Source organism: Aotus nancymaae, unplaced genomic scaffold (assembly GCF_030222135.1).
Source record: "Aotus nancymaae isolate 86718 unplaced genomic scaffold, 86718_ANA_hifiasm-v0.15.2.pri h1tg000012l, whole genome shotgun sequence".
In the NCBI taxonomy this organism is placed as follows: Eukaryota; Metazoa; Chordata; class Mammalia; order Primates; family Aotidae; genus Aotus; species Aotus nancymaae.
The window spans coordinates 28,650,482-28,675,314 of NW_026988423.1; the positions used below are offsets into that span (position 1 = coordinate 28,650,482).

Consider the following 24,833-nt stretch of genomic DNA (forward strand, 5'->3'; position numbering starts at 1 on the left):
CTAGCTTCTACTTACTTTTGCTTTAAAGGAAACAAATCTCTCCAAGTATTTGAGCGTTTAAATAAATTTGGTGTTCCTTTGGATATTTTTTCTTCTATAGTCGTAGTTTCTGCTATGGAAAGATTAATTAAGTAGTTCTTATTTTAAACTTTGGTGATAATAAGATTCTTAATTTTGGGATGAAACATGGTAATGATGTCTTTGTAAAATCACTTTTAACTGGAGACCATGACTGCTGTTGTCAGAGCTATTTAGTTGGCCTGTGTCATAGTATAATAGTTATAATCATTTTATGTAATTCTTTCTTGTCTTTCCAAGGCTAATTTCAAGGTGCTTTGCATCTCTGAAAGCACATAAATTAATTCCTTGAGCATCATAGTTCATCAATAAATGTTTGTTAATTGACATTGGCTTATGAATGTATTTACTAGTAATATTTCATTTTGACTACTCATTATGTGAAGGCATTGCACTGGATGCTTAAGACTTTTACAATTTCATTAAGGATCTCATAACCTAGCTAAGAAGGAGAGGGAATTAAATAAAATAATTAAAAAGTACTGCTTTAGCTCTATGAGCCAGCATTATGATGTACTTAATAGATATTACCTAATCATGCCAATATCCACATGAGGGGATGTGGGAGGTGTTATTATTCAGAACCAAAAGGGAGGAAACCGAGGCTCAGGAAGTTTACGTAATAGGCCCAATGCCATACAGTGAGTAAGAAATGTTTCTGGGAATTCAACTCAGGTCTGCACTCCCTACACTCTCTAAAGTATACTGCTGAAGGAAGTCCATCAGTAACCTACAAGCTAGAGAGGCATGATGGAGAAAACTTCTGCAGAGTGGGGGTTATGGAGGAGACACCATTTGGAGAGGAGTCTAGATTGAAGAGTTCAATTGTAGAGGTTTATCAAACATTCTTAGTTCCACAGCATAGTGTGTTTGAGAAGTCACAACTCAGTTACAAACACGGGCATGTGAACAGAAAGGCCTGCAGGATCTGGCAATAAAGATTCTTACCCTATATGCTATAATGTTTGTACTTCATCCTCTGGGCTGTGAAGAGTCGCCAGTGAGCAATGTAGTCAGATGGTGTTCTAAAAATGTATTGTAATATGAATCAGTGTGGACAGGCAGCTGGACATGGGCCAGTGTAGTAGCTAGGATTCCTTTTAAGAGGGCATCAGGGTGTGATCAAGGTGTGAAACAAAGTGGGAGCACTAAGAGGGAAAGTATGATAATATAAAAAGATTTAAAAAATAGAGTACTGGAACTGAATGGATGATCAGCCGAGTGGGAGTGTGAAAAGGTAGAGGTGTGCTCTTAGTTTCTGTCTTGGGCATCTCACCATGTTGTAAAGTCATTACTCTAAAGATGGAAGAAAGAAGGGGAGATGCTAATTTATCTCAGGCAGTATCATATCTTAGGTCTCATTAGAGGCTCTGACGATTGATAGATTACCTTCTTTGTAGTGTGCTCAGCATGAAGATTAGCTTGGCATGCACTTTAGAAAGTATTTGTGATGCTTCATTATACATATTTGGCTGAGGTTAGGAAGAAATTTAAACACAGTTATTGAATTCTATTTCGTAAATTCATTCACTTACTTATAAGCGACTTGGACTGTAGGGAGCACCATAACAACCTGGGAACAGAATGATGTGATAATGTACGCTGAGGGAGCCTAATAAGTCACCTTTCTGCCCACTTCCTCATCTCTATGTACTAAACATCGATGAATAGAAATAAAGATCCAAATGGATCAAAATACAATGTTAGTATCATTAATGATAAAACTGGATTAAGAATGCGAGGGGAAAATCCTCTCTCTCTTCTTCGAAAGCCTTGGAAACAGCAGCATCTGAGTTTGCCTTCTCCACTGCTGGGGAGAAAGCATGACTCTGACTTCAGCCAGGTTGTTGCCAGGCAACCCAGAGGGAGCTGCGGGAATCAGCCAGCAGGATGCCCTGCTTGGCTCTCTTCAGAACACAGTGTGCATTGATTTAATATCAAGGACACACTTCACTCTCAGCCAAAAATGCATTCTCTAATCTATTTCTCGTCACAAATTTTCTAGTCATAGTATCCAATATAGCCCCAAAAGAAGCAACTGTAAAACAAACATTCACAAGTGTTAAAATACACCAAATAATATAATGCCAACAAAATTAAACTGTCCACAATATAAATTCTGAATATGATTTTTTAAATTAAATTTTCAGAAATTAAAACACAAATATGAAATACCCTTTTGTTGTATATTAAAGTCCAAAGAATTACAAGTCCAACATTTCCCTCTCCACAATTCTGTATTCATGTTATTCTAAGGCTCAGTGCCTCATTTGAGGTCACCAGTCCTTCTTCTGTGGCTAACCTCTGGGCTTTCACTTGATGAAATAGGGTGAGGCTCCTTTAGTACTTCCAAATTTGAATGCTCCAACTTGGAGGTTCTTTGTTAATTTCCACTTTCCCAAGTGGAAGTGTATGAATTTCACAATACCAGTCCAGTACCTAAAATAGTAAAAACAATAAAATAATTCCTAGCCACGTAGTAACATTTCAAGCAAAATAATATTCCCAGGACCCAGTACATGGTATAATTTCAACCAGCTGCTACTGCAAAAATTATATGAGCGAACTCGTGGTTCTGGAAGTTAGGAGTATAAACAGAGATGATGTGGGACGAAGGAGAAAATCTTGATGTCATCCTGTCAGGGCACTAGTCAGTCTGTGCAGGTTGCTTAGAACCCATAAACAATGAATCTGGATTGAGAATTCAACTGCCAGTTAATATCTTACTGAGAAGTTCATATGGTATTAGCCTGCTGTATTATGAGAAATAATTCACCTATAGATATTTCTTTCTCTCTTTGGTAAAAAATGTCAGGTATTCCTGTTTTTAGGAAAAGTTTAGACATTTACAAAGGTAACATCATAGTCTCCAAGTTTTACTTAAGGATCCCTTCTTCCTTTGATGTAAGTTTCTTAAAGGTAGGGCCCATGTTCATTTTATTCACCTCTATACCCCAAGATCCTAACTATTGTACAGAATATGTCAATAAATAAATGTCGAATAATAACACACAATTCGGTATATGCTTAAACTATTAATTTCCATTCCTTTTGACACACCAATTATAAATGAAGTACAGTTATTCTAACTCATCTTACAATCAGGGGGCCCTACATTTAAAACCCTGCAAGCAATGTTTATGGTTTTGCACTCTCTCCAGAAAAAATCCCCTCCATCCTACAGAAGTGATTTACTCTGTGCTCAGTTGTATCATACCCTTCTCAGTGCCCAACCCTTACAAATGTCCAAAAACTGTTTAGGGGTCTGCCATTTAACTTATTGCCCACTTAAGTGAGTTTTAGACAAGGTTATTTCATATCATATGCTGAAGGTGATAGTTTACAGAAAACCACTAAAATTTATTAGGATTTTAATGGACAAAGATATCACGTTTTAAAAGTGTTCTACTCCCAGTCTACTTCACATAGGCCTTTTGACTAGTATGGAGTGCAAGACAATTATGTTTTGTAGAAAATGTGAATTTTTTAAACAGCTTTGGGTGATGTAAAAGTATAGATTGAAACAACGTCCTGAGTGAAATGGATGATGGAATTCTTGATGTGATTTCCCAGGAACTCTGGGAAACTGAGTCATTTTCTAATTCTGCAGCACCTAATTCAGAAATGTTTTCATAGCAAACACTGTAGAATACAGAGTCTGAAAGCAGTGGTTTAGGACTTTGTCATGGTCTGAGTTTACTGTGGACTGTATTCTGTAATCACATTGTGTACTTGCTGAGATTGATGAGGTATGTCTGCTACTGGCTGAGGTAGTTGGCAACACATACATACAGGGATAGTCAAGCCTTATATTCTAATGTACAGTATGAGGGGAGTGAATGATGTTTCCAGAGGCTCTAATATAAACATACTCATTCCTATATTCTCATGAACATCCCTGTGTTCAATGGTGAGATTTAGGTCCAGGGAACTTGCATCTCCTGTCTTGAAAAATGTTGCTGATCTCTCTATAACATATTCTGATTGTACCACTTCTCTTCTGTATCCTTAAAACAAATAAATCCTGTTATTTGCTTGACTGCTATTATTGCCTAGTATTTAATATTTAATATTTGCAACTGGCTGGTAGCAAGCAAGTGAAAGAGAACTTTTTTTCATTTATTGGCTAATTTACAAAGGCTTCCTAACCCCCATCCCACCTAGCCTTTCCATGTGCCATTTCTTCCTCTATCTATACTTCATTTCTCCAATGATGTAAGTGATTCTACAGTTATAAGACAGCCATATGGAATCACAGAATTAGTATTTCAGAGTTGGAAGGTAAATTAAAAGTCATCTAGTTTAGTGGAAGGAACCCTCTTTAATATTTTTTTCATCTCTCACAAAAAGGGATGTTCCTCCTCCAATAAGAGATAATGTCTTAGTATAATCATCTTATCCCATGATTCCAACTGACAGAGCAACAAGATCGGTATCACATGCTTTATTCAGCTAGTTACAGTGTCATTTTGATATAAATAAATGGAGAGAGAAAGGTCTTCTTTATGGTAGAAAACTAATTACCTAATGTGGTAAGAATAATCAATTTGGAAAGTTATTATTTGGTAACTATAATAGTAATCAATTCAGAGAAGAATTGTCTGTGGATGCTAAAACTAGCAGATAAAATTTGAGAAGTAATAGGATACGTACATAATTGCAAAGTTTTCATCCCTCCAAAAATCATTATTAATTAGAACGGTAAAATAATAGCTTTACGGTTGAGTAGTCTGACAGACACTACCTTAACCAAATGGTCAAAATTAACCTCACTAGTAATGGGACAAATTCACAGCAAGCACCTCCTGATAAAATATCCTAGGAATAACACAGCATTATTTTGGAGTTGGTTCTGTCAAAAACACATTACCTGAGTCTAATCAGGAGAAAACATTAAACTCTGATGCATGTTCTACAAAATACTTGTCTTAAAATATTCAAAAACTATAGTGTCCTGGAATACAAAGGACTCAGGAACTTTTCTAGATTTAAAAAATACAAAGATAAATAACATTAGGCAATATATATAATTCTGAACATATTGTACTATAAAGAACGTTATTAGAATAATTGGGAAAATCTAAAAAACACATATAGATTAGATGATAGTTGTGTAACAATATTCATTTCTTGATTTTGTTAATTATGTTATAGTTATATAAGGAGACATCTTTTGTTTTAGGAAACACATTCAGTAAGATATGGGGGAAAGGACCACATATTTGCAATTCATTCAGAATAAGATGTACGCACGTGCACACGCACACACACACACACACACACACACAAATATTGGGGGGAGGGAGAGAGAGAGTTAGGGTTAGGGTTAGGGTTAGGGATAAAACAAAACAATATGCTGATAACATTAGGAATTTATTAACATGGACTTTGTATTACTTTTTCAACTTTTCTGTAAGTCTGAAATTGTTTAAATCTTTAAAAGTCAATTTGATGAAACTTCTAGGAATGCTTTATCAGAACAGAAAAACTAGAAATTACTTATTTTGTATTAAATTTTTTATTTAAAATTTTTTTAATGTTTTATATTAGAAGAAATAAATGTTTAATGTTTTATATTAGAAGAAATAAATATTCTGATTCAATAAAGATACCCTCGTACAACAAAATATTTATTTTATTTAGTATACTTATAGCTTTTATGACTTGTGCAAAGATTCTTTAAACTTATGTTGCATCATGGTTATCCATAAATTTCTCACTTGGCGTTATAAGTTTGTGAAACAAAATGAGAACTGAACTGCAAATCAGAAGACCTGGATTCTACTTTTGGTTCTGCCATTAACTAAAGAAAGTTCTGAATGCAGACGCTTAGCCTGTAAACCTGACCTTTGGATAAAAAGTGAAGCAACTGGGAGAGAAGAGAAAGACAGGACTAGCTGGAATGACATTTTAATACACATTAGAGGAAACTGTCAAGGGAAAATTCAAAGAGATGTCTAAATCATTGTAACTTTACAAGTGATTATTATTTTTTAGTACTGCCATCTGTTTTTTTTTTGTAGTGACAAGTGACGAAATGCTTAAAACAGAAGTGTGTGTGTGTGTGTGCACATGTGCGTGTTAAAAGACGGAAGAGTGGAGGTTGTGAAGCATATGGCTGTTTCAGCATTTGCCTGCCAAAAAGACAAGGCCAGAAAAGAAAACATGGATATTGAAGAAAGGAGTGACTGTTATGTGTCTTGGTTAACAGAACATTTAAATTACAACAACCTTGCTGTAATGGATAGTTACTACATGTTTTGATGTTTATATTAGAAAGATAAAGGGAAATAATGCCATTATTTACATTTTCTCTTTTAACATTTGACATGTTTAATATTCCAGTCCAATGATTACTTATCTGGAAGGAACTTCAGCGTTACAAAGATTTCTTGAAATTGAATTAGTGTCTATTTTATTTCTAGCTAGAGTGACTACCTGAATGCTTGTAAGGTACACTTATGGTTATCTCACATTAGAGACTCATATAACACATCACAAATCACTGGTCACCGATGTGCTTTCACTGAAGCTCATGAAGTATCTTTTAATAGCTCACTGCCCACTCAATGTAATAGCTTATAGTTTGGACTTGGAGAACTAATGTTCAATCACCTGTGTTGATAGTAATTGAAGGTAAGAGAAGGAAGGTAGTAATCATTCCATTATGGAATATTATTTTGGCTCTAAATACTTTTCTTTCTTTCTTTCCTTCTTTCTCTTTCCCTTCCTTCCTTTCTTCCTTCCTTTTCTTTCCTTCCTTCTCTCTTTCTCTTTCTTTCCTTCTCTCCTTCCTTCCCTTCCTTCCCTCCCTCCCTCCTTCCCTTCCTTCTTTCCTTCCCTCCCTCCCTTCTTTCTTTTCTTTCCCTTTCTCTCTTTCTCTTTCTTTCTCTTTCCTTCCCTCCTCCCTTCTTTTTTCTCTTTCTTTTTCTTTCTCTCTCATTCCTTCCCTCCTTCCTTCCTTTCTTTTTTCTTTCTTTCTCTCTTTCCTTGCTCCCTTCTTTCTTTCTCCTTCCTTCCTTCTTTCCTTTTTTTCTTCCTTCTTTCTGTCTATCCTTTGCTTGTTTACAAAAAGGACTTAATGTAGCTTACAAGAAAGGTCAGACAAGTTGGAGGTAAAACAGAAACAGAAACAGAAAACAAGATCAGGAAAAGAGAAACAAGAATACATTCATTATAAAATGTAGCATTATTTTCATAAGCAAAATTTGCCTATTTTTCCCCAGCATTATGGAACATAGAGATTAGAAGAAGCAAAATAAATTATATAGATTGTATTATGAAAAAGAAAGAAATATACACTTTCTCAGGTGGACAAATTTGTTATTGTTACCTGAATTTAAATGAAAATTTTAACATGGGTTTTCTATGACAGACACAAAGATACGCCTACATTTCTTTTTTAATTTTAATTTATTTTTTTGAGGAAATAAAGAACTCATAGCCTTCCAGGGATCTAATAATACATGAAAAATATCTAGATTCCAAAGGAATCTGTATGCTAGAAAAAATCTTGAAATCACACAAGATTGAATACTAGATTGATTACCTTAAACAGTACTTAAGTTACTTTGAGTTTTAATATTGATTGGCAGAAAATTAAAGATTATAATCTTCAATAAAGTAGGATTTTCTGATTTTTTTTCTTTCATTCTCCCCTTCCTTTAAATAGATAAAAATACACTTTCGACTGGGACTATGAGAAAGCAAATGTGTTCTCTTAACTCTTTCAAAAATTTGAAGAACTAGGAAATATTTGGGGTGGAGGTGTGTGTCAGTGATGCTAACAGAGAATCTTTACCTCATAAGAATTGAGCCCATGCAGGTTGCAGTGAGTTATGGTTGCACCACTGCAATCCAGTGCAGAGCAAGACCCTGGAAAGAAAGGAAATAAAGAAAAAAAGAAAGAAAGAAAAGAAAGAAAGAAAGAAAGAGAAAAGGAAAGAAGGAAGGAGAGAGAAATTGATGCAATGTCTGCTAAATTATTCTATTAATTATATTTAATTCTAGGCCAGGCTTAGTGCCTCACGCCTGTATCCCAACACTTTGGGAGGCTGAGGCGGGCAGATCACTTGAGGCCAGGAGTTTGAAACCAGCTTCACCAACATGTGAAACCCGGGTCTACTAAAAATACAAAAATTAGCTGAGCATGGTCCTAGCTACTCGGGAGACTGAGGCAGGAGAATTGCTTGAACCCTGGAGGCGGAGGTTTCAATGAGCCGAGATTGCACCCCTGCATTCCAGCCTGGAGTGCAGCAATTACATATTATTTCTTATTCCTATTTTAAACACTTCAAAAGTCAAAAAATTATTTACTTCTAATGTATAGGGAAATATACCAACAGACATATATTTTAAAACAGCGAGGTTAAGTAGTAGATTTATTCAGAGTACATTTCATTTCAACATGCCCTGAAAGCAGCAGATGAGAAATTTCCTTAGGAAATGGAGAATCAAACTTTAAAATGTTATCAAAATCTTAAATCCAGCAAAACTTTAAATTTTCTCATTTATTTCCCAGAGCAAAGCTTCTCTTGATAAATACTTTCCTCAGGGCTGATTTTACATCCTTATTCCTAAGGCTGTAGATTAGTGGGTTCAACGTTGGGGTTACCAGATTATTCAATATCTGAATTATGGCACTAAGCAGGACACTGGGATTGGGTTGCAGATAGATAATGATGACTGGCCCATAAGTACAAAGGATTGCAGTGAGGTGAGCACTGCAGGTGGAGAAGGCTCGTTGCCTGCCCTCTGCTGAGCGGATCTTTGATATGGAGATCCCAATGCAAGTATAGGAAACAAGGATGAGAAAAAAGCAAATGAGAGACAAAAGACCAACATTTGTAAAACCTACCCTCTGGGCTAAGGATGTGTCCTTACAGGCTAGAGGTAACACTGCAGGTATATCACAGAAGTAATAGCCCACCTTGTTAGAGCCACAGTAAGGTAACTGAAAGGTGAGGGAGCTTAGGATCATGGCGTGGACACAGCCACTCATCCAGGTCCCTGTGGCCAAGATAAAGCACACCCTGTGGTTCATGATGACCGTATATCTTAAAGGAAAACATATGGCAACAAAGCGATCACAGGCCATCACCGTGTAGAGGAAACACTCGGTACAGCCTAGGAAATGGTAGAAGAAAAGCTGGGACATGCAGCCTCCATACGAGATAGCGTGGCTGTTCCCTGAAAGGTAGAACAGCATCTTGGGGAAAGTTGTTGAAGAGAAACCCAGGTCAAAGATGGAGAGGTTTCCCAAGAAAAAATACATAGGAGTGTGAAGCTGAGTGGAGGAGATGATAGCTGTAAGGATGAGCACATTTCCCAAGAGGGTGCATGAATACAGTGAGGAGAACAGGAATAAAAGGGCTGTCTCCAGGCCCTCTGTCTCAGGGATTCCCAGAAGGATGAATTCAGTCACCGTTGTGTGGTTTCTCATTCTTAGGGAAGAATCAACTCTTGGGTGTCTGTGAAAAGAAATATGTGGTTAAATTTAATATGCATGTAAATTAGCTGTGTTTAGATCAACGAAATGGAAAAGCAGCAAGAGATCTAGATAAAGAGGAATGCTTCCTGGTAGAATTGTCTTGATCTGCCTGCTTTGCTCTGTACTGGATATCATTCTGCAGTGGTTTCTTTTCTTGTTTGTATTTTTTTATTTTTATAGATTTGAGAGGTACAAGCGCATTTTTGTTACATGGATATATTGCTAAGTACTGAAGTCTGGGCTTACAGCATACCGATCACCTAAATGATGCACAATGTACCCAATAGGTAATTTTTCTTCCCTCACCATCCTCTCCCACCCGAATCGCCTTTTAGAGTCTCCGGCATCTACTGTTCCACTCCATATATCCACACGTGCCCATTGTTTCGCTCCCACATATAAGTGAGAACACTGCAGTTTCTAATTGCAGATGCCTCACATTTAATAATTTCACCGAGAAGCCTTCCACGACTAGTCTCATAGCTGCCATTCTTCATATTTACCACTGCATAGCATAAATTATACATGTTCTAAAGGGACAAATGTAAATTCTTAATGTCTTTATAACAAACAAGGTCTCATCCAAATTTCTTATATTCGTCTATGACAATTTGGTTACAGTAACTCTCCAAAAGTCATTCATAATTCTGTAAGACATATACAAAATATAAAGTATTTTTCCCTCATTGTCTTCCTGGCCATGAGGGTCAACAGTGCGAAATTATTCAAGAGAAAGATTCTTAGATAGCTCTTAATGAGCAGAAAATTACAATAACAAGTCCCTTATCCTCGGCAGTCACCTGAATTCAGTGCACATGTGTATCTGGTAGACTTCGTTTCTGTCTTCAAAGTGTCTATAATTGTCTAACCAGACCCAAGTAAGCCACATCCTAATTTTGTGGCAGCAGATGGTACAGGGGTAGCAGTAGTAAAGACTCCTTTCCAAGTTTCATACTTTTAAAAAATCTAATATATTTTTCTACTTTTTAAAATTTTTTAACAGTGAGATCTATAAATTATGGATCAACCCATGTATTTTATTACCTAAAATCTCTCTCTCTCTCTCCTGGAGATTGTGAAAGGAGGAAGAGAGTGAAAGCCAAGATAAAAAGTGAAGGGCAAAATGTGTGCACTTACATGGCAAACAGAGAACATAATTGGCTGATGCTTGTGAGTGTTGTCTTCCTTTTCTTCCCCAGCAGAAGGAAGCAGTTTGTGACTAAAACCCCATCAGCCTAGAGTCTACAAGTAGGTAACTTGAATTTTTTTTTTCAATCACTTTCAAATAGAATGCCACAAATCTAAATATGCTTCAGCTGCCTTACAGTAATTTCCTGTCTAACTTTAGGAACTGCAATCATTCCTCAATACAAGACATTTTAAATAACCCTGGCCTTCCCTGGGGTATTAATCCCTCAACTCACAGAACTTTTTAGCAAGGGAACAATTAACTACTTGGTATAATTAGACCTTAGAAATTAATGAGAGAAGAGAGAGAATGAGAGAGCCGATTATTACCATTTCCTTTGTAAAATATACTTCTGGGGAAGAATATTTTTAAACTTTCCTTTGACACATATATCACACATATTTATTGTGTATTTTATATTCATGCTTTTCATGTTTATTACAATTTTTATAAATAAATTATACCTTATTTTCCTACATAGTATTGACAGAATTGACTATTGCAAGCAACATCCTGGGGTAGCTCAGATAAACTAATGGAAAACTAGGCCCAGGAAGGGTGGGAAGTAGGGCAGCTGGAGGGACCTTAGTAATTAGAATTCATGGAGCAGCCTCAGGGCACCACCTCAGCTGGTTCCACCTCAGCTGCCTTTACTTCTGTGTGCCTCAGCCCAGGATGTGACTCTGACTTCCTTGGCTGAGTCACATGCCTATCTCTGTGAGCAGGGTACAGGCTACAGGGGATGGAGGTGGGCAGTTCTCCAACGGGGAGTGGAAGGGGCTATTGCCAGAAGAAAGAGGGAAGAAACTGCTGAGAGTTCAAGAGTGTTAAGCTATCACTTGAAGTATCTGTCTTATACTACTTGGCGTCTGTTAAAGCTTCCAAATTAAATGGCTTCAATACTCAATACATATTAGGGGTTGAGATGGAATAAGAACTTCCTCATTGAATACATTCTTTCATTTGTTTATTTATATATACATGGATTTCATTTATCTTAACAAATATTGAGTGCCAATCATCTGTCAGCATTAATTATTTGCCAGGAGAGAGAGAAAGGTTGAGGGTAGGAGAGGTGGGTTAGACATTGTCTCTCTGCTCAGAAAAAACATATAATCTATCCGGAAAAAAAATCGTATTTTACAGTTTTATTTAAACCTCAAAACTCTGGTGAAGTCCTCTACAGATGAGGAAAGTAAAAGTCGAAGAAGTTAAATCACTTTCTTAACTTGAAAGGAGTTAAGATTTGGTCTTTCTTTAGGACTTTTAGCCATAAAGTTTCAGTGTTTAAGGGATGTTTAGGTAGTTACACTATTCCAAATACATCTGGAATTTTTATATGAAATGAAAACTATTTTGCTGCACATCTAGCAAATGATAAAAGTATAAAATTCACTAATTCTGTTGCTCTGTTTATCCTTGGTTATCTTTAATGTTTTGGAACATGAATAACTTGAAAAATATTTTGTACAAAAAACAAAGAAGACAAATAAACTTTTTTTTTTTTTTGAGAGAGTCTCTCTCTGACGCCAGGCTGGAGCGTAGTGGCTCCACCTCAGCTCACTGCAACCTCCGTCTCCCGGGTTCAAGTGATTCTACGGTCTCAGCCTCTGGAGTAGCTGGGACTACAGGCGCATGTGCCACCACGCCCAGCAATTTTTTTGTATTTTTAGTAGAGACTGGTTTTCACGATGTTGGCTAAGATGATCTCCACCTCTTGTCATGATTGACCTACCTCGGTCTCCCAAAGTGCTAGGATTACAGAAGTAAGTCACAGTGCCCGGCCATAAACTTTTAACCAGCAAGTAATATCTCATGAAATTTACCTGGTCTGTTAAAAAACGTACTCAGGGAAGTCAAATGCCATGGACTGTTTAGATGTCCAAATAGAATGTTTTAGAATCAAAGTGGCATGTGCCAAATTAATGAAATGATCACAGTAAAAACACTCATGTTCTATGTTCCCAAAGGTCAAATGTTCTCAGTGACAATACCTGTTACAGAAGGAACAGTGATCAGATCACGGCAGGAAAGACTTCAATATAGTAACTAAAAAGTTTTCTGGCTGGGCGCGGTGGCTCCAAGGATGGTGGATCACCTGAGGTCAGAAGTTCAAGATCAGCCTGGCCTACATGGTGAAAGCCCATCTTTACTAAAAATACAAAAATTAGTTGGGCATAATGACACACGCATGTAATCCCAGCTACACCAGAAGCTAAGGCAGGAGAACCGCTTGCACCTGGGAGGCAGAGGTTGCAGTGAGCAGGGATCGTGCCATTGCACTCCAACCTGGGTAACAAGAGCAAAACTCTGTCTCAAAAAAAAATCTTTCTTATTATTGCTTACAGTTATTTTCCTTCAGAAAATGTACAGATGCTCCAGAATTATCATAAGCAACAAGAGTATAATTGCAAGTTGTATTTTGTCTTCATTTTAAAGCAAAGATTCAATGTTTGATCAATTTTTTGTGTTAAATGTAGATTCCATATGTGTCTTGAGCATGTTAAATATTTATGTTTAATAAAATATAACTTTTTTAAATTGACAAATACAAATGGTATATACTTATGGTGTACAACATGATGGTTTGAAAATTGTATACTTTGTTGACTGGCTAAATCAAGCTAATTAATATGTATTACCTCGCATACTTTTTTTGTGTGGTAGGAACGCTTAAAATCTACTCTCTTCCCAATTTCTAAGTATACAATACATTATTAATTATAATAACCATGATGTTCATTAGATATCTTGAATTTATTCTTTTGGTTTAATTGAAATTTTGTATCTTTCACCAACATCCACCCCATCCCACCTGGTAACTATTATATCATTCTACTTTTCTGCTTCGATGAATTGCACTTTTTCAGTTTCCACATACAAGTGAGATCATGCGGTATTTGTCTCTCTGTACCTGGCTTATTTCATTTCACATAATATCCTTCAGTTTCATCTACACTGTCACAAATGACAAGATTTCCTTCTTAAAGGCTGAATCGGCCGGGCGCAGTGGCTCATGCCTGCAATCTCAGCACTTTGGGAGGCTGAGGCAGGTGGATCATGAGGTCAGGAGAGCGAGACCAGCCCGGCCGACATGGCGAAGCCCAGACTCTACTAAAAATACAAAAATTAGCCGGGCATGGTGGTGTGCACCTGTAGTCCCAGCTACTCAGGAGACTGAGGCAGGAGAATCACTTGAACCCAGGGGGCAGAGGTTGCAGTGAGCCAAGATCGCACTATTGCACTCCAGCCTGGGCAACAGAGTGAGACTCTGTCTCAAAAAAAAAAAAAAAAAAAAAAAAAGGGCTGAATTGTATTCCATTGTGCAGATATACCACAACTTCTGTATTTATTCATTGACTGATGGGCACTTAGGATGTTTCCAAGTCTTGGCTATTGTGAATAGTGCTGCAATGAACATGAACAAGCAGGTATCTCTTCAATATACTGATTGCAAAAAAATAAAATTTAAATTTTTGTTTCATTTAATTTTCCACAGCAAAATGACGTATTCAGGATTTCAATTTTCTTTAACAGATGAAGGTTACATTAGGAAAGTTATCATGTAAAAAAATTCACCCTAGGCCTGGCGTGGTGGCTCACACCTGTAATCCTAGCACTTTGGGAGGCCCAGGCGGGTGAATCAGGAGGTCAAGAGACGGAGACCATCCTGGCCAACACAGTGAAACCCTGTCTCTACTAAAAATACAAAAATTGCCTGGGCATGGTGGCACGCGCCTGTAGTCCCAGCTACTCGGGAGGCTGAGGCAGGAGAATTGCTTGAAACTGGGAGACGGAGGTTGCAATGAGCCGAGATTGTGCCACTGCACTCCAGCCTGGCACCTGGCGATGGAGCGAGATTCTCTCTAAAAAAAAAAAAAAAAAAAAAAAATTCATCCTGTAGGAAATTTAATTTATTCAAAACTAATGTTTATTCACAAAACATTGCAGTGCATATAGCATTGTGCTCAGTAGTAAGGGTCATATAAACAGCTAAATGACGGCATGGTGCACTTGACCTAGGCTCTCAGTATGGGACAGAGAAGGGGTAAGGAGTACAGAGAACTAGTGGAGGACATCATCATTCCTCCCTTCTCTCCTGGCTTCAGCTTTACCTCCTGCGACAGGTGGAATAAATCAAGTAGCTGATAGTCATTCCAGTAAGAAATAGGAGTGATACTGTAGAAGAAAAGTAATAAAACTGCTAGCAAACACTTGAGGTAGATGATAATAAATTCGTAGGATTGCTAACCCGCTTGGTTTGTGATTTTTCTATAAAACAGCATAACAGGGTGTGTGTGTGAATGGAACAGGCAGGTGAGCTCACTGAAGACTGAGCAGGAAGATCTGATGGAGGGAAGGATTTTAGTAATTTAGAACAAATTATAGTAGTGTTTAAGAAATCTGAAATAGATAAGAAGCTAAGCAAAGGCAACAGCAAGAAAAGGCTGCAAGAGGAGAAAAGTTTATGTGCATAAGTTAGAGGTTTTATTGAGATCATTTTGACCTTGATTAGGTCAAAAATGTATTAGCATTACCATGATGCACCAAAACAGCCATGTTCTAGTGAAGAGGAACTAGCCACGGTCTCTGTCCTCAATGAGCTTAAGTCTAGTAGAAGAAGAGAGGCATTCATCAAATAATCCTACGTATATAAATGATAATTACTTAAGGTGGTAAGGGCTAGGAAGAAGTGCTGTGGATTGAAAAGTTACTGTGGCAGAGTATTTGTATCCTACTCATGTTCCTCTTTCATATCAGTAAATTAAATATGTATTCATGTCATGATTTGCATAACTAGCTGGTGCTCCTTGAAGGTAGAAGAAGACTTCCCTGAGAAAATGTTATCCCAGTTGAGATCTGATAGGTGAAACCTTTCTAGGTGCCAAGACTTCATTGGAAAGATGTACAGTATATTTGAAGAACTCGAGGAAAGAGAGGAAAAAAAATTGAGATAAATCTTGAGAGGCAGAGAAGCAAATGATGACTCAAGGCCCTGCTCTTTGAAGACTGCAGTCCCTATATTAGGAGGTTTAAGAAAATGTAAGACAGCTTTAAGCAGCATTATGTTTCAGTACATCGTGGGAGAGAGAATGTGAAAAATAATTCTAGCTACAGTCAGGAAAGCAGCTGTGGGGAGCAAGAGCACATTCAGGGAGACAAATAAGGAAGATCACTGGGCTGTAGAATTTCGAGATATTTGGTCAGGAAGAAAAAGAGAAAACATAGTTACTAGGGCAAAGAAATGCTATAAGGAATGTGCATGGATTAAGGCCCTGCTTTAGCCTCGTGTGATGATGTCAGAACAAAGCTTCATTTTCTGCTTACATTTCTATACTTGAATGTGCACTAAGAACCATACTTTAATTATCAGGTAAAGCCTCACACAGGTATCTTCTGGGAACACCCAGAGTATTAGAACCAACAGAGGATAGTAACAAGATAAGAATGAGAATAAACGCACCCCACTCTGTGGAATTAGAATATTTTATTACAAATGAGTTTTCTCTCAGATGAGATTTCACACATCTGAGAAATTGAAAGGAAAAAAAAGTCAGGGCAAGATTTTTTTAGGGGGTGTGAAAGGCCAAATATTTATTTCTAAAATTTCAACAAACCTGCTGTATTGTGCATAGCTGCTTGAAGATCTGAGACAGAGTCCTATTTGCATCCATAAAGTAATTGTGTGACTTAAAGAAAATTACCTAACATCCCTAAACCTCATTTCATCTTCTGTAAAATGATCTCCCAGGACTCTTATGTAGATTACATTAGATAATGTATAAAAAGCAATTACACAGTGCCTGGTAAGGATTAAGGACTAATGAATGGTGACTTATCATTATTACTCTAGGAGGAGCTTCTGAAAAGCTACCTTAGACTACATTTCTCAAACTCTTTCTCAGTCCACACCAAATGGAGGTATAAAAAAATAAAGAAACAGTGATTTGAGAGGGCTCAACTACAGTAGAGGTAGTTATAGGAAAAAGGAGAGAATTAACAAGCCACAGAATATGTGAAAACTGCATAAGCAACCTTAAAAAACAACAGCAACAACAACAAAAACAAGGTAGGCCAGGTGTTGTGGCTCATGCCTGTAATCCCAGCACTTCAAAGAGCCAATATGGGAGGATAGTGAGATCTCATCTCTATACGAAATTTCAGATATTGACTGGGTGTGGGGTGCACACCTGTAGTCTCAGCTACTCTGGAGGTTGAGGTGGGTGAATCTCTTGAGCAGGGAAGTCCAGGCTATAGTGAACCATGATTGCACCACTGCACTCCAGCCTGGGGAACAGAGCAAGATTCTGTCTCAAAAAAAAAAAAAAAATTGTGGTAAAATACACAAAGCATAAAATTTAACATCTTAACCATTTTGAAATATACAGTCCAGTAGTGTAAAATATAGTTACATTGCTGCTCAACTAAGCTCTGGGACTTGCTCAGTTCTTGCGGAACTGAAACTCTATAACCATTAAATAACTTCTCCATCCCTTTCAACCTCTGTGGCCCCTGGGAACCAACATTCTCATTTCTTTTTCTATAAATGTGACTACTCTAGATACCTCATATAACTGGATTTATACAGTATTTTTGTGACTGGCTTATTTCACTTAGCATAATGTCATTGAGGCTCATCCCTGTTGTGGCATGTGTCAGAACTTCCTTCCTTTTTAAGTCTGAATAATGTTTTGTTGTGTGCATATACCACATTTAGTATATCCATTCATATAATGAATACTGGGTTGCTTTCAACCCTTGGCTATTGTGATTAACGCTGCTAGGAACATGGGTATACAAAAATGTAAGAGCCTACTTTCATTTCTTTTCTGTGTATACCAAGAAGTGGAATTGCTGGATCGTATGGTAATTCTACTTTTACTTTTTAAAGAAAATACAATACTGTTTTCCATATCAGATGCGCCATTTTACATTCTCATCCATAGTGTACAAGGGTCCCAATTTCTCACATCATAGCCAATGCTTATTGTTATTGTAATTTTTAAAATAGTAGCCATCCTTATTGAAGTGATATGTTGTTGTGGTTTTCATTTGCATTTCCTTAATGATTAGTGATATTGAACATCTTTTCATATGCTTATTTGCCATTTGTGTATCTTCTTTGGAGAAATGTCTATTTAAACCCTTTACTCATTTTTCAATCAGGTTATTTGGTTTTGTTGCTGTTGTTGTTAATGAGGTAAGATTTTAAAAATTTATTGTGTGTGTCTACATGTGTTTATATATGTGTGCACATGTGTTTTAAATAAAATCTTATGTTGCATGCTTTTAGATATAGGAAAGATTTAAACGGTTATTTTTGTTTTCAGTGACAGTCATTGCAACACTAATTTAGAACGAGCCAAAAAATTGGTCATTCAGATTTTGTTTTTTGCATATCATCAGTTTTACCTAAACATGGATATATATTTAAATTCAGATATAATATTGTTCTATATCTTAATTATTTCACACATGTTCCTTTGTATCAATAAACATACAATTGTATCATAATTTGAATGGGCAAGTGGTTTTCATTCATTCGTTCAACAGACCTATACTGGAAGCTTACTATGTCACTGGGCTATGTTCTATGGATACAATGGTGAGTAAGACACACATAATCCCTACTTTTATGAAACTTCCCATTTTCCAGAAAAGATATCTATTATAGAAGTATCAGTGTGTTGAATATCTGTCCCTAAACACTATTCAGGCTTTACCAGAAATCATGGCATGTAGATTCTTCTGCAAAATAGCCTGCATTAGTAGAACAGCAAATTCACACTAGGGTTGTTTGGATCCAGCCTATCATCTCTGATAGGCATCCCTAAAGTGTGGGAATAAGATGCTGTGACATCTTGGATTTTTGACAATCAAGTTAGGAGGAGCCATACTATCCTCCTGTTGCACTAAAACCATTTAACTATGCTTGAAGGAGCTTCATTTTATCCTTTTTGCTTCATGCTATTTGTAAAGTAAGCATTTTTATTAGGAATTTTCACTTGTTTTTGTTTACTGGTTTCAAATAGAAAGAGAACTTTGGAGACTACAAATGGAATAGAAAAACTACAAATAACTAAAATGTCATGGAAACTAAGAGCTGGCATGTCTGTGGGATCTCCAATTAATAGTGCCCTTTGTTTCACTTTAGATCCTGAAAAAATTGAGAAGTAGTTATCAGCTCCAGTCTTGTTGGAAGTCAGGTTACAAAATGTAACTTGCTGAGAAAATCAAATGAGCATGCTAATTAAGCCCCATAATTAGACCATCTTCTCTTCAACAACACTGGATAGAAAGGCTTTCCCCCTGAGTTTATACTAAAGAGTATTTTGGCATATTGGCAGCATGGTGCAGTAGAAAAGCTATGACATAGCAAGACTTAAGAGGGTTTGCGTCTAGGGCTGGCTTTAGCATCACTAGATGTGGTATACAGTGAAGACACTTATTGCTGTATCTCAGTGCCACCATCTACAGGTGGGAACGATGGGTAGTAGAATAAAGTAAGTGGAGATAATAATAAAGTCAATACAGTCAACTTTCAGTATCCTCAGGGGATTGGTTTTAGAACTCCCATAAATACCACAATCCAAGCATGCTCATGTCCCTTATTTAAAATGGTGTAGTATTTGCATATAACCTATGCACATGCTCCTATATACTTTAAATCATCTCTAGATTACTTATAATATTTAATACAATGTCTACTACCACTTCATGCACATGAATTCAATGTAGTACTCACATTAGGCAGATTCAAGTTTTGCTTTTTGGAACTTTGTAAAATTTATTTTCTGAATATTTTTGATCCACAGTGGTTGAATTCACAAAAGCAGAACCCGTGAATATTGAGGGATGACTGTATATAGATATAACCTTTGTCAGTACTTATTTTACCAATTATTTATCAAACAACTTCTTTGTATCATGAGCTCTGGAGAGAGGTAATTAGGATGAGTAAATTGCCAAGCAGGTCACTTAGGGTAGCTATGGGGTACAGGAATCTGTAGCAGGGAGGGGATTTGCAGTTAACCGCAGCTGAGTTTGAGGTCTGATTTGCTGCTTAATGTGTAACCTTGGGTTCATTATTTGAAGGCTTTAATCCTCAAAACTCTTTTCTACATTATGTAAAATCTACTTTATAGGGGTGATGTGAAGATTAAGTAAGATGATGTATGTGACATATTCATCACAATGCCCAGAAGACAGATCATGCTCTATGAATGTTAGTTAATATTCTTCTTCACGAGATGAAAGAACTGAAATGCTTATAGGCAGAAGACAGGAACAATTACATTTTAATTGGAGCAAAAAAATAAAATAAAATTGAATGTTGATTTGGACAGAGAGGAACTACTGGCTACCTATTATAGGGACAAGAAATCTGTCTCCAAGTGCTTGCCATGCCCTTGGGATTCCTTATCCAGAATTAAGAGACGAAGAATAATGTTAATTTTAGCATTTATTCCCAATAATAACTCATAATTTATTCACAAACAGTAAGTAAAATATTTTGGAATACTCTTTTCAGGGAACTTTTCACTTCCTTGTTCCTTAAGGAATAGATTAACGAGTTCAGCATGGGTGAGAAAACATTATTTAATATTTGTACCATGGCACCAAGCAAGGGGTTGGGTGTGGACTTCAGACAGATGATGATTACAGGTCCGTAGGCACAGAGGATTGCAATGAGGTGAACACTACAGGTGGAGAAGGCTTTCTGCCTGCCTTCTGCTGAACTGATTCTCAGGATGGCAATCCCAATGCGAGTGTAGCAGACACAGACACTGAACAAAAGTGTTAAAGCCAGAAATCCAACATTTATGGAACCCACCCTCTGGGCCAGGGCACTGTCAGTACAAGCCAGGGGTAAGACAGCAGGAATGTCACAGAAAAAGTAGTCCACCTGATTGGGGCCACAGTAGGACAACTGAAAGGTAAAGGAGGTCAGAATGGTGGCCTGAAGACAACCCACCAACCCGGCTACCACGACCAAGCCGACACAGACTCCAGGCTTCATGATGAGCATATACCTCAGTGGGTGACAGATGGCAACAAAGCGATCATAAGACATCACAGAATAGAGGCAGCCTTCAGCAGAACCCAGAAAGTGATAGAAGAAGAGCTGTGAAGCACATCCCTTATAAGAAATTACTTGGCTCTGGCCAGTAATTTCTGAGATACAATAGCATCTTGGGACATGTTACAAATGGGAACAATATGTCAAAAATAGACAGGAGTCCCAAGAAGAAATACATAGAGGTGTGAAGGGTAGAGGAAGAAACAATTGCTATAAGGATGAGTAAATTTCCAAGTAGGGTGAAGAAGTAGATAAAAGAGAAGATAGCACAGAGCACAGCCTCCAGTCCCTCTGTCTGAGGTATTCCCCGTAGAATGAACTCATTCAGCAATGTGTGATTCGTCATGGTCATGGAAGGGCAGTCTAGGTTTTCACAAAATATGTGAAAATATGAATGTGGAGGCTGATTGGGATAGATACAATACCAATACATTCATTGGCACCAATTTTTGTTTAAACATAGTTTTTGTTGAAATTATGAATTAGGAATTCTTCCAAAGACATTTAGGGATTAGTACAGCATACATATGCCTTCATATCTTGAGATATATCTCTTCATCAATATAGACACAAAACAAAAGGAAACATTAATATGGTGAAATGTTGAATGGACTAAGAGAGCACAGAACATAATTAAGGTCCACAACCAATTATACAATAATGAATGCCCTAAAAAGACCAACTTGCAAGTCGGATCCTCCTGATTCCTTTTCAGAACGTTTCTACAGTGACTCGAAGATGTGATCAGATGCCCTAATTAGTCACCAAAAGTGAATTTGGTCATCAGTATATCTAATAAGAATGATGGATTGAGATACAATGTAATGAGCATTAAGATTTGTGTTGTGTTAATATCATTCTAATTATAGATAAACTTTTGAGTTTCAGCATGTTCTTATTTGGAAATATTCGTTTGTCTGAAAAGAAACTAACAGTGACTAATCTGGTTCTTACTCTGGGGTTTTAAATTGCTTAAAGATAAGCAGCTGAGATGTATTATTACGTCCTAGTTTTAGGTTTTAGTGATATCATATCATTTATAAAGATGCAGATATGAAAATTTAATCTTTGCTAACAATTAGAGTTTTTTAATCCTTAGAATAATGAAACTAAAATATTTCAATTCTGAAACTTTTTGTGTGTTTTTATCTTTTTTAAAATTTTGGCTATTATTTTGTTGTGTAAGAGCACTTAACATGAGAAGTACTCTCCTACCAGATTTTCAGTGTAGAATACAATATTATTATTAACAATATGAGGACAATATTGTATAGCAGATCTCTAGACTCATCTTGCATTACTAAAACTTTAGAGCCATTGATTAGTAACTCCCCACTTCCCAGTCTTCCCTGCCCATCCTCGGGTTAACAACCATCATTTTGCTCACTGCGTCTATGAATTTGACTGTTTTATTTTAAGGGAAAGAGTCACGTAACTGTATATGCTAAGAACAGGTAACTGCCACTGGGGTATGATAGTGCTTGAATATAAAGGCTCTTGTGAATCATCCAAGAAGAGATATTTTCGCCTTCAGTTTTTACTTTTTAGATATGTATATTTTTTGATATCCCAAGTATGAAAACTAATAATTGCCCTTAACTCTACTTAATGTATCTGATCCTCTTTATAAGTAATAGTTAATGTATCTGATCCTCTTTATAAGTAATAGTTACTGATTGATAATTTAGCCTCTAAAAAGTGGAAGTGGTAAGATAGATGAATACAATCCATATAGACACAGGAAGTACTGAAGGAATTGAGTTCAGATTCTGTTAGACTGCAAGATTCCTGAGAGTAGTGGCTATAATTTGTCATTGAATTTGCAACACATATCACAGTGCTTCTGAATAGATGGCATTTAAATATTTGTTAGAGAAATGAATGAATGAAAAGTTGGAAATTAATTTATGGATATTATCTGACTGTGAGTTCTATGAAGAGACCGTGTTTATTCTTGTTCATCATTGTATCATTAGGATTTAAGAAACAGCAGCACCCAACAAGTGTGTTTATTTCAATCAAATTTTTGAATGCTCTAGAATTATTCCTTTGGTCTTTAGACTACTTTAAGTCTTTTTTCTTAACTCCAAAAAACAATGGTTGTAGTCAGCCTACTTTTGGCTTCAGATACCATGCCTAATAAGAGGAATTTAGGTATTCATTGAAATGTAGAGTATCTAATTGCTGAGCAAGGGGAGATAGGATGAGCCTTGAATATCTTCAGAATTGCTGTAACTTATAATTACCTCTTGCTGGATGAGAGTTAAGGAAGGCAAATGGATCTTTCTGAAGAGAAGGAAAAGAACAAAATTAGTTCTTTAACAGCAACAACAAAATAATGTGAAAAAGAATTATTGTAAAAAATTAATAGGACAAAACTATTCACACAACCTTAGGTACCAGATTTAGATCATATGTCTTAGATCATGTGATAATCAAATCTAGAGAAGAGTTATTACAACATATTAATGAAACTGATGTACTCTATTATTGTCTTAAGGCATCAAGTCTATAGCGATTACGTTTATTGTATTGGGTTCTTTGAATTCTTGGGTGTTTTGGGTTTCTTGTTGGGGGAAAGCTAGTATTATTCATTCCCCCCGACTACACAAAAGTATCCTTTTATCTGCTTCCTCTAGGGGATCATCTGGACCTGAAATCAGTCTGTCTGTGTGCCTTAGTTGTTGAAGAACAAGTGCATGACCACTGGGTGACCTCTGTGATCTGGAATAGTCATCTCTTCACATAGATATCCTGGGAGGTTTCTGAACAATTTCAGTTAAGCTCAATGAACAGAGGGCAAATGGAGTAATTGCTATGTAGGTATTTTAACATATTCTTAGAAAAAGATGTTTGACACCTCAGTATAGAAAAGTGGAGTGTAATATGTGACTTTTAAACTAAGAAAATGTAGGGGATAAATAGAAAAAGTAGTTGGATATTAGAAATCAAGATCAAGTGAATAGGAAAATATTCCCAAAATGTGGGATGTTCTTATAGTTGGTGGTATATAGTGAGGATCCACTAATGTTTGTTTTTGATTAACTGAGATAATACCTCACGGGATTGTGTAAAGATTAAATGTGATGATATTCCTGATGTAACCTTGAAAAAGATAGATAATTTTATTGTTCTCTGCTTGGATGAGAGGAACCAATAAGGCAATGATGATAAGGAAAGACAAGATTTTAAGCCAGGCAGATTTTGTTTTACATCTAGACTCTTGCTTACTAATTCTGTGATTCTGCCATGTCTTCAATTTGCTTATCTCTAAAATAAGGGTAGTATTACATTCTAAGGGTTGTTTGGTAGACTGAATGGGATAATGTAGTATAAGGCATCTAATAGGGTGTCTGATATATTTCAGATGCCCAGCAACTTTTACTTAGTCCTTTACTCTGACAAGGGCAAAAATGCTCTTGTAATGTACTGACTTAATATCAGCCTGAGTGCAGCTAATGCTAAATAATTCACAGTTTGGGGAAGTGTTTAGAAAATACCCCGAGCACCGATGGAGGTCTCCTCTGAATTATCTTTAGGTAAAAAAATACTATATGTGATAGAGGAGATTGGAAACTTTGGCTTAAGTGCCTCCCGCATCCTCCACAATCCACAAGCAAGAACCACTCCAAATCGTTCAAAAAAGAATCATGCTAATACATGGTATCAGTGATAGACAAAGTGAAATGTAAGTTATTCAGCTATTGACTCGAAATCAGTACAATATAAACATGAATTTCTGTAAGATAAAAATTCAAAGAAAAGGAGATCTATGAGAAATAGCCAATGAAAACAATACCATTACAGGTTGAGATTTTATTAACCATGACTATAAAAAATTCTGTCCTTATAACTTCAAATATTATTATTTTTTTAAATCTGAAACATTTAAGTTCCTCATCATTTCTAGACCCACAGTCAGACAGGTTCACAGGCATTAAAGACATGAGGATCTGAGAATGATAATTTAAATAGTAATTTAGGGCTGCAAGCGT

At 36.6% G+C, this 24,833-nt stretch overlaps 2 protein-coding genes across 2 annotated transcripts; both read right to left on the reverse strand.

Annotated features, from left to right (window-relative positions):
* Positions 1-8,584: 8,584 nt before the first annotated feature.
* Positions 8,585-9,520, reverse strand: LOC135274540 (putative olfactory receptor 10D4). The gene has a single exon (XM_064375291.1). It carries the CDS (start codon positions 9,518-9,520, stop codon positions 8,585-8,587), a length of 936 nt encoding a protein of 311 aa, XP_064231361.1.
* Positions 9,521-20,244: 10,724 nt separating this feature from the next.
* Positions 20,245-21,184, reverse strand: LOC105729668 (olfactory receptor 10N1-like). Its single transcript, XM_012470609.3, is given in 2 exon segments — positions 20,245-20,928; positions 20,930-21,184. Coding segments are annotated over 2 exon segments (939 nt in total).
* Between the last annotated feature and the right edge of the window lie 3,649 nt (positions 21,185-24,833).